Source organism: Dunckerocampus dactyliophorus, chromosome 7 (genome assembly GCF_027744805.1).
Source record: "Dunckerocampus dactyliophorus isolate RoL2022-P2 chromosome 7, RoL_Ddac_1.1, whole genome shotgun sequence".
Classification (NCBI taxonomy): domain Eukaryota; kingdom Metazoa; phylum Chordata; class Actinopteri; order Syngnathiformes; family Syngnathidae; genus Dunckerocampus; species Dunckerocampus dactyliophorus.
Window position 1 is genome coordinate 18,280,597 of NC_072825.1, and position 10,861 is coordinate 18,291,457.

The window sequence follows — 10,861 nt, forward strand, 5'->3', positions numbered from 1 at the left end:
CATCCATTTATACTAGTTAGCTGCCACCTGCGTAAAGCTAAACAAGTTAAACCAAGAATCGACCATTACATTACATCACCTGCACAGTTTGACTCTTCTGTCTCAGCAAAGTTTTGATTGGTTCCATAAAATATGAAGTGATTTCACTGTAAAGACAGACAAGAGTTGTACCAGAACTTTTGTGGGAAGTTGGATTTTTCAAATGGCCCTTAAATTTATTATTTTTTGCCATTGATGTTATGTTTGAACTGCAAAGCATGTTTGTAAACAGCAGTGTTGCAATGTGATATTGGTGTTTGTGATGTATTGGTCCATGTTGCTCGGGGGAATATGTATCCCCTGTGTTAAAGTAGGTCTGGCTACGCTTGTACATTGTATTGTTAATCCACACAGCATTAAAGTTGCAACTACATTCTCGTAATGTGAGATCAGGTGCTTTGTCATCGTATTAACATGATGCTCTGCTCTTCTACCCATGTAGTGGGGGTATCCTCAAAGAACCCTAAAACGCACCGAATGAAATTTGGGAAGTTGACTGTTTCACAGCCCTCCTAAATCTTTCTCACTTGTCCTCCACTCGCACCCCACATCCTCCACGATGTGTACACACACATAGACGCAATCATGCACTCCCCTGCTCATGGTGACTCATTAATCAACGCCAGATTATCAGGAAAGTGACAGTTTTGTGATTACAATGTAGCTGGGGAACTTTCTTTAATATGAGTTTAGTTGTAAAGGAGATGCAAATTAGCAGGTTTACTTGAAAGTGCAAGGCTGGTTATTATTCAGGTTACAGTACTGGAGGGTTTGTGTCAAATCGAAGAAATGGAACTTGAATGTGTAACGAAATAGATAACATGTCAACAACTTAGAGCTTGCATTTTTGCACACTGAATAAATAGAGTAAATAGACCATTTGTTTGTATATAATCTAGAGTTGATTTATTATGGTGCTAATGAAAGGTGAGGAATGCTCTTCCACTGACAGCATTCCCAACATCTCTACAGTGAATGCTTAATAGATTGCTGTTGTTGGCTGCTAGCTTTTCAAACACCACCAGTTTTTGTAGGATTCAATTTTCGACAAAAATGTTCACCAAAATGTTGCCTCGGTTCTCGTACCCTATCTCGGTTATCAGACGATATTGTGTGTAACAAACTTATATTTTACCCTTTATTACCTTGAATCTTGTCGTGGTAATGAAGATGTGGATGGATGGATGGATCACACACCCAACAGCAAATCTTACAATACTTACTGTAGCTGACACAATAACACAGCACCAGTAAGGCACATTAATTTGGCAAATTCAAATGAGAATGTTACACAAACTACCCCAATAAGTTCCATCCTGGTTGTGCACTATTGCAGTAAGGGACACGGCAGGGGCACACTGCTCGTTATTACACCAGTCCCGACTACGATGGTGCGCTGGAATGCTCCAGACACATGATAATGCAGTGTTGCGAAGAGTTTTTCCATAGGAGATATGGCATGGCTCCTTTTTGTGACTGGCTCCAAATCAGCCCTTCCAGTAGCTCAAAAATGGCACTGCCGGATATGTCTTTACGATTGTTATTTCTGACAGTCCAAATATGTTGTCTGCCATTTGTCATTGCACATATGCCTTCTTCTCGCCACAATGACTGCAGCCATTGGTGCGCACCTGTCTTTCAAATGTGCTAAATGTAGATGCAAAAGCACCAACCGCAAACAGTTTCAGATTTGATGAATCACATTGCAGGTGTTATATAATTCCATTTGCGTGGCCTCCTTCCAGTATTTTTGTGTTTTCTGATAATGTGCATATATTCTGCATATTCATGAAGGCAAACACACAAAATAGATTGGGAGAGCTATTTTGCTTATTTGCAATCATTGGTTCATCCTATTAGTAGATCAACTTTGTGTGCGCTATCAAGTTTGCACATGCTTTTATACATGCAAACCTTTCGTAGATCAGGCCCTTAGTGTGCTCCAAAGGCTTAATATAAAGAAAGAAATGCAATCAAGTTTGTCCTTCTCTAATGGAATCTCATTATGCCTGCACTCTGTCCAAACATCCCTCCTTCCCCACATCTGTCAAAGGAAAAAAGAAGCAACTCTTTTAATCTTTAAACGCTAAACAAGCTTGAACTCCTGCTGTCGCCTTCATTTTCTGTCTAAAAGCATATACTCGTGTGCCTAAATATTTCATTACACCCGCCCGATAACACTGGGTAAAGGGATGGATAATCAAAGGTAGACCGTACACACCAAGGAGGGGGTTTGTACTGTATGTATGTAGTATAGTTTGTCATGTGTCTAACACATTTTCTATCTCCTGATTAATTCCATACATATACAAGAGCAAAGGTCAGGATAAGATTATGCTACAGTGTGTGCTCTCACAATCCCCAAAACCAACATGTTGACACCGAAAGCTCGCAAAGAAAGCATGTGTGCGCCTATGGTTGAGCGGTTTGTGGTTGTTAAGGGCAAGGTGGCTTAATGTAAATTAAAAAGCACCGCCTGATCCCGTTTGACCCTCCCGCCCCCTCTGTTCACAGCCTTAATGCGACCATTTGCTCCGAGGTACTAACCCCCTATAATTCAATTTGTCCAAATAAATGAGAGTGCCAGGCGTTTTATGCAGGCAATATGCTCTCACACTTCAAACCTTCCACTTAAAGAAAACCTAAAAATAAAAATAGAAGACAGAAGTTACCTTCAGACAAACACCGGCCTTCTCGGTTTCTAGCCCTTTTTTACCTCTTTCATCTGTAAATGAAAGCAAGCAATTATTGCAAGGTGCCGGTATCATATTATTATGTTGGCCCTGGTCCCCTAGATAGTCATCAATCACTCTCAATCGAGCTGTCACCGGTAGGCAGAGATCCAGCTGGAGTGCACTGGAAAAGGAGAGGAGTGGAGGTGGTGAAGGAGGGAGAGAAGAAGAGGAGGAGGGGGTGTACATCATCATTAATTTGAAGAGTGACCCTCGGGGCCTTTCACATGTCTCAACCCGGGACTCGAAGCAAGCACAGTGTATGAACTGGGGCAAGAAAGCTTGACTTTTTTGGGTGCTAAGCAGTTTGGAGATGACAAAAACACACGATAGATAGATAGATAGATAGATAGATAGATAGATAGATAGATAGATAGATAGATAGATAGATAGATTGATAACTCCTAATAAGTTCTGAATTTAATTGTTGCACTGTGTGCATGTGCTGAGGAATGATAACAATGTACTTAATACCCTCATACATATATTTGCATACTCTCATTGCACTGATTGGCCAATTCATTGATTGGGTTTGTAAATGAATTAACCAAAAACACTAACTTCCTGGGTAATTATTTTTTTTAAAACATCTCGTCCCCATTTTCACATTTTAACTCTCTAACAGTTGTGTTATTGTTATCCCTAGCAAAAAAAGCATATTAAAGTTAGAGTCTGATCATTTTTTAGACTGAGCAGCGTGTGACGTCATAGCCACATCCTTTTAAAACAACCTGCCTCTGCAGCTGACGTCTTTTATACTACTTTTTTTTACAACGCAAAAATATGTAACTGACAGCAAAGTTACCATTCGGCCCAAAGACATCATTTTTTGTATTTATCCGACAGAGACATTTTTAAGTCGCGCTGCTTCACGGTTTTCTCAGTTTTATTTTTTATTTTTTTTCTTTGAAAGGTGGTGGAGTGGCGGAGCATTTTACACAAATTAAACATGCTACTGTGCTTCGCCCTATAAGCATCCAAGAAGCCTGTGCTTCCCAATCAATTGGTACAGTCAAGCAGCAGCAGGAGCCTGCGTGACAGTGGAGACCTTCAGTCTCGCTTCCTTTCTGGATATTGGGGGACCTCTCTACAATGTCATATCCACAATTTGGATATCCCTATTCGTCTGCTCCACAAGTAAGTCAATGCATGATGCGTCATTGAATAAGTGCGTTCGGCTTTCAAATGCGATTGATTATCTCATCGATCTGAGTTTGGTGTTTTTTACGCACTTTGCTCAAGAATCAGCGACGCTGTCGAAAGTGGGGAAGGTGTTGCTTTTATTCTGTTTGGCACATGCAGAGGTAGTAAACGCGAGTAATATGAAACTCCTGTGTATTGAATTTCAAAGAAAATGATCAGCTTGGTTACGCACATGACAACTTGTTTTGCACATGCGATGTTTGTGCTGGTGTGGTGCAGTTTTGTTTTGGCTCCGAGCCACGGACAGTCATTTAGTTATCACTTTAAGTGTTATATGTTAACGTTACATTAGATTTGGAGCAAAACGACGCATTTAATGCAGAGTGGACGTAATACTGCTGATGTTTTATTATTTAGTTTTATATCGGCAATGCAGTTTTGTTAAATATGGTCCCGTGCTAAACTTTCCAAATATCATTTCTACATGTAATCCCCCCCATGCAGTTCCTGATGACAAGCAACTCTCTGACCACTTGCTGCGAGTCTACCGGCAGATCCATCGCCGACTCCGGAGTGGCTGCGTCCGGCCAGACGCCGGTCTACTGCCCGGTGTATGAGAGCCGGCTGCTGGCCACCGCCAGGCATGAGCTCAGCTCGGCCGCTCTGGGCGTGTACGGGAGCCCCTACACGGGCACTCAAGGATACGGCAACTACGTTACATACGGCACGGACGCCTCTGCTTTCTACTCGCTGGTGAGCGCCTTCTTTTTTGGCATTGATGAATGGAGCCTTGAGATCTCTCTGCCTACAAAGCTGCAGCAGTCTGCATGCTGTGCTCATGTATTCTCCTTATCACTTCCCATAAGTTTGCAAATTCAATAATGGGTAACGATTTCCCACGTGAAATTGTGTGAATAGTATGCAGGGGCAATTAAGGATATATTTTTATGAGATTTGAATAATATTTAAGAATGGGAAGAAAAAAGAAGGGAAATAAATCAGTGGCCAGCTCAGAAAGATATGTGATGTCTGAAAGAATAGACTTCTCTTTGTATGCTCTAATATGTTTGGAATGTTATTTTCTATTTGCTGTGAACCTGCACTTTGTATGAAAGGTGCTCTGCAGGAGGACTATAATTACTTTTTTTCCTGCATTTCCTGCATATTCCCCCTCCTTTTACATTTAACTCTCTTTTAGAAACTCCTTAACATTAGTCAAATGGATGTGCAAAGTATAATCTCTATGTTGGCCTCAAGAAGATGACATATTTTACAATTCCCTCTAACAAGGTTCCAAAAGCTCCAGTGCAGTATATTGTGACAATATACTTGTTGGCCACCAGTTTTCATTAACAAGTGTCAGCGTGAATTCTAGTCTTTCTAACCAATTGTTTTTTTTTTTTGTTTTTTTTTTTTAATTGATTGCAGGGTACATTTGATACAAAAGATGCCACCGCCTCTGCACATGCAGGGATAACCCAAGCGACAGCCTACTACCCTTACGATCCGACCTTAGGACAGTATCAGTATGACAGGTAACAACATTTTGTTGTTGTTGTTGTTCACAAATGTCATTAAAAAAAACATGATAATGCAATGATTGTGTATCGCATGTATTTGATAGACCTTTGTGTGTAATATTTTCTAAAATAAGCTTTGGAGATGTGTAGCATGTGTTTCACGAAAGGTCTGACATCTTTTGGAATGACAAACAAAAGAAGAAAGCTGCTGATGTATTGAAAGCAAGTGTGGTTAAGCCATTTGTACCCTTCATGACGATAACTTTAGGTATGCGGAGAGTGTACCGCAGCGTGACATTTAAGTCTCACTTATTGCATGTTGTTGCTCATTACCTGCTCAAAAAGCATCCTACTCGGGTTTCGATTGGTGAAAAGTGCTTATGTTTATTTCACCAAAACATGGCTTTCAATTAACAATATTAAGTGTCAAAACACGACATGAGCGCACATGAGCAATGAGTGGGCTGTAAGAGACTCCTCCAAAAGTTCCTGGTTCCAGGGTAAACTTCCTGCGGTGCAAATACAGCACTCAGAAGAACAAAGAGGCCTTCAGCAGTCCCACTTTATCTGTCTGTCTTTTACCTGAGGGTTCATCATTACACTCCATAAAGCAATTTTACAGTCTATTTTATTTGCCAGAGAACCAAATGGAATGAGGAAAGGTGCAGCTCGCCCCTTTTGAGTCCCATAGCAGTGCTTGACCTGCACTAAGCTATACAGAGCAATAAGGCCTCATAAAAGCCTCCCCCGAGAGGACTTTTACAGCTCTCTGCTGACAGACTATCAACACTGTGCATTTTAAATGGAGGGATATGTATGTGGGAGTGGGTGGGGGGAGATGAACTCCACTTTGAAATTGTCTAGACAGTACACTGCTCCTGTAAATTGGACTATTTCACGTTATAAAAGTTATGCATGACAAATGTGTGTCATGGTCATTGTGGCTGTCAGGCCTTTGTTGAGTGATTGTTTTGAGGACATCAATGTGCAACACACATTGTCCTTGTGTTTCGTGCAAACCTTGAAACTGCACATGGTCCTAGATGGTGCCCTGTTTTTTCAATTAATAGGCCATCATAGTATTAAAAGTGCTAGGAAATCAAGGAAGTGGAGTTCAAGAATAGATGGTTATATCTTCACCTTACAGTACTTCCCAAAGACCACTGCAGAGAGATTGCACAATACATTTCAATATGAGATGATCTCATTACCTTTGTGTTTGTGTTCCTCTCATGAGCAGATATGGCTCCATGGATGGAGGACCAAGGCGGAAGAATGCCACACGTGAGACAACCAGCACCCTGAAGGCCTGGCTGCAGGAACATAGGAAAAACCCATACCCAACCAAAGGCGAGAAGATCATGCTGGCCATCATCACCAAGATGACTCTGACGCAGGTGTCCACGTGGTTCGCCAATGCCAGGAGGAGGCTGAAGAAAGAGAACAAGATGACATGGCCGCCCAGGAATAAGGGCTCAGAGGAAAAGCGATATGACGACGATGATGACGGCTCCCAGGAGGAGCAGATAAAAAGTGAAAGTAATGAAAATGGTCAGTGTCTCTGCAGTGCGAGCGGTTCGGATTTCTTTCCAAACAGTTTTGCAAAACCTGTCAGATGTTTCTTGTCTCATGGCCATGATGCTTTGAGGGGATTTATGACATCTTTACAAAAATACTCTGTCAAAGTCTTGACAGTGATGTTTCTTTTTTTGAATGCTGTACAAATATAAGCCTTATTGTTTAAGTGTATGAACAATGATTCCTACAAAAAAACAGGGAGCAATTAACATGTTTATGCAAGTTAGTGTTTTAAAGCACAATGTAATGTTTTATAGTAATTTTTAAAAAAGTCAATGTTCATAATTTAATATGATTTGCAATTCGAGGATGCATTATACTATTACAATAGCATTTTCATTGAATACTTTTTGTAGGCCTTATCAGTACACACAAATATGTGCTCATCCAAGTGCTTTAAATTGATCATGGTATTCAATCTGGAGTTGATCATATCTTAACATTTGTGATTCATATAGTTCAGTAAAGTGGATTTAAAAAAAATGTGTTGTTTTTTCTTAAAAAAAAACGTATTTTGTTGCAGTCCTCCAGATAAAAAAAGGTTATTATTTAGACACTTTTTAATATGCACTGTATCCATAATAATAATTTATTATTATTGATTAGCACTCACTGCACGAGTTAATGTACTTAATTAAACGAACAGCATTATTTTTGAATGGAAATGAACGAGGTTTTTCTTTGATATATCATTTTCACTCAAGGAGTGACGATCTGACTTTCTGCTTTCTGTCGTTTTCTCCATGCAGACAGTCGAGGTCGATCTAGTAAAGATCTCCAGCTGAGCGATCTGGAAGACTTTGACACTCTAGAGTCAGAGAGTTCGGAGTGTGAGTTGAAGCACAGATACCACATGAACCCTCACATGACGACAACAGGCGACTGCCCCACGGAGCACCTCATCAAGGACGTGTCCATGAAAATCACCGGTCCCGTTTCCCTCGCAGGGGAGCAGGACTTGAGCAAAAGTTGCCTCAAAACGAACCAGGAAGATTTCCAGACGGAGAGCAGAGCGCAGCCAAAGTCTTGTTACAACCAACAACCGCAGCACCACATATTAGACGGAAAGCCACGGATCTGGTCTTTGGCACAGACCGCGACCTCCTTGGTCCAGACTGAGTACCCGTCCTGTATGCTGCGGTGCCAACCACCGCCCTCCTCCTCCTCCTCCCTCAGCCCGCCACCCGCTGCTACCTCACCCGCCACCGGCCCGGAACACAGGCAGGACTCGCCCGTCACCACACTGAGGAACTGGGTGGACGGGGTCTTCCACGACCCCTTGTTTAGGCACAGCACTTTGAGCCAGGCCCTGACCCACACCACCGTCTCTTGGAGCAGCAACGCCACCAAAGGATCCCTCCTAGATGCGGAGAAGAGCAGCCTCGGGATTCTGCAGCAGGAGGGATCCAAAGACAGTGCCATGACATTCCCCAAAACTCTGAACAAACTCTTCTGTTCGTAACAATACCAAATAGAACGATTTATTTTGAAAGGACAAACGTATGTCTCTTGTGGCTGTTACATCCTGTAACATAATTGAACTTAAATTCCGTTCACTTTTTTAATTATTATTTTCAACGCACGCACACAATTCATAGAATTGTATAATATGTTTACATATTGGGAAAAATACCCTGAGGTTTACAGTATTTATTATTTATTTGACTTTTTTCGTATAAGCATGCATAAATGATTAAAAAATCATTTGGAAATCACTATTAAATAAAAACAATGAGTATCACGGAAGCACAGTGCTCCAAAAGTTGAAGCAATTTCAATAGTGTTCACTGAAAATAAACCCAAACAATACAGATGTTTTTTGGGGGCTGGGGAGAAATTGTGGCGTTCCTTCCGAGTTGCTGTCCATGGTGCTACAGCCTGTATATATACGTTATAATATAATTTCAAAAATAATGCAAATATTTGAAAAGTGAATTTATTTCAGTAGTTAAATTACACTAGTGACAATCTTATAATATCCTATAGATTCACAACACACAGTGAAAGATTTAAAGAATGAATTATTCAATCATGTGTATCATATAATAATGTATCTCTTAATAATTCCCAGCTGATAAAAAAAAAACTAAATTCAATATCTCAAAAAATGTAAAAAACTTATCAGAAAGTTCACAATTGTAAACTACTGGTTCGCACTCAGCCTTTAATTGACGTCTTAGTCTGGATTGAACTTCTGAAATCAAACAAATTTTGCACAATATTCTAATTTATCACACATAGTCTGTAGATTTAATGCGTTTAATAATCTGTAGTTTTATTGCATTAGTTATTATCATTACTATATTAAATAAAGCGTTTGCATCATTTTGAAGCCCCCAAGAAAGCCCGGCATCTAAGATGCATGCATTCATGCCAGCAAACAGGCTGTAATTGGGATGTTGGTGGACATATTTCACAGCACTTCATTGATTTCCCCTTTTACCCAAACATCTCAACCTGGCTCATGATGCAGCTGTCCAACTGCTCAGTTATTCACCATGCATTCATTAGGTTCAGGAAAGGATCATTTTGACACTTTCCCTGAGACAACATCCACAGCAGGAGAAAAAAAATCTCCCCTGGAAAGAAAGTGAAAGGTAGCCACTCATGTCGTCTAGAAGTGAAAAGGGCAAAGGAAGTGGAATTAGTTGTTGCAGATAAAAGGGCAAAAAATGGGGGGAAAAAAGAGTCAAGGGTACTTGACAGTAATGGCGAAAGTGGAGCTCTCATGGGACTCTGTCCTGCAGGAGAAGAGGAGGGAGGAGGGCCTGCTAAGATGAATTTTAATGGGGAAAAGCATGAACGACGAGCCCCCTTCTTCCTCCAGCAAAAACAGTGTGCTGGTCAAAGGGGATTTACTTTATATTGGAGTCAGCGTTAATGTTTTTGTTTGCTTTTATAAAAAAAAAAAAGTCAGCATTTTGAGAGCAAAGTTGATTTATGACAAACATATAACCTGACACATAGGTGGGGTTAATTGGTACTTAATGGATTATTATAGAACACAATGGTTGCCTGATAAGACAACCCTGCCATGATGTTTAATTAATTTAGCGTGAAGGTAGATTTTATTATTTTTTATGAGAGAGAATACGAGGAGGAGGAGGGAGTAGAAAAAAAGAGGGAGTGTAGAAGTAAATCATTCAGCCATGTCAAATACGAACACACAGAGGGAGCGTGATGGTAAATGAACAGGGCGCTTTTTACATAGAGACCATATAAAACTGTAATCAGCGACGCGTTACTTTTCATTAAGCGGCTTTGACAGCAGCATATTCAGGAGCGAGGGGGGGTCCGGGCTCCAAATAAACTGAAACAGAGAGTCATAAGATAATTCCTTAAGCTCCATTAACAACTCTTAGCCGCAGGAAATGGTCTCCCCAGAAAACATCTCCAAATCTAAAAGCTTTATCGACCTGGCAAACCTCAGCTGATGGTTTTTTCCCCAGCACCCACTACCTCCCTACCTCTCTCAATCTCCCCCCACCCCTCTCTTTTTAAGGGACCAAAACGTCCAAGTGAGGTAATAGACTTTGACACAACACATTAAACGGGGAATGAGAAAAGTGTAGAAGAAAGGGCACTCTTAAATGCCTTTTAAACGTTACCAATTAGAGGTTTAAAACTTGAATAAGATGAAGGCCTTTGGCATATGGCTGAATGATGGGACATTTAAGTGACTATGTTCTCCGCTTGGTACAAGCTTGCAAATGTGGGGAAACTGATTCAAAGCATTCATATCAAGTTTTAAGCGTGCGTTCACGCCTGTTTTTTTGGGGGGGCCGATAAAAATGGACTCTAGTTCCGTAAGTATGGTTCGTTTGGTCAGGTGTGAATGCAGTCCAGGAC

General features: G+C 40.8%; 1 protein-coding gene across 1 annotated transcript; it reads left to right on the forward strand.

The window, feature by feature from the left end:
• The first annotated feature begins 3,555 nt into the window (after window positions 1–3,555).
• irx4a (iroquois homeobox 4a) lies at window positions 3,556–8,804 on the forward strand. Its single transcript, XM_054781990.1, has 5 exons — window positions 3,556–3,908; window positions 4,419–4,667; window positions 5,343–5,449; window positions 6,675–6,985; window positions 7,762–8,804. Exons 1-5 carry the CDS (start codon window positions 3,864–3,866, stop codon window positions 8,472–8,474), a joined length of 1,425 nt encoding a protein of 474 aa, XP_054637965.1. The 5' UTR covers window positions 3,556–3,863; the 3' UTR covers window positions 8,475–8,804.
• The last annotated feature ends 2,057 nt before the right edge of the window (window positions 8,805–10,861 follow it).

Bases quoted from the DNA above. Each gene is read 5' to 3' on its own strand.
- irx4a (XM_054781990.1), top strand. From the start codon at position 3,864: ATGTCATATCCACAATTTGGATATCCCTATTCGTCTGCTCCACAA. The intron at 5,450-6,674 runs GTAACAACATTT...TCTCATGAGCAG, and splicing joins GGACAGTATCAGTATGACAG to ATATGGCTCCATGGATGGAG. The intron at 6,986-7,761 runs GTCAGTGTCTCT...TTCTCCATGCAG, and splicing joins AAGTGAAAGTAATGAAAATG to ACAGTCGAGGTCGATCTAGT.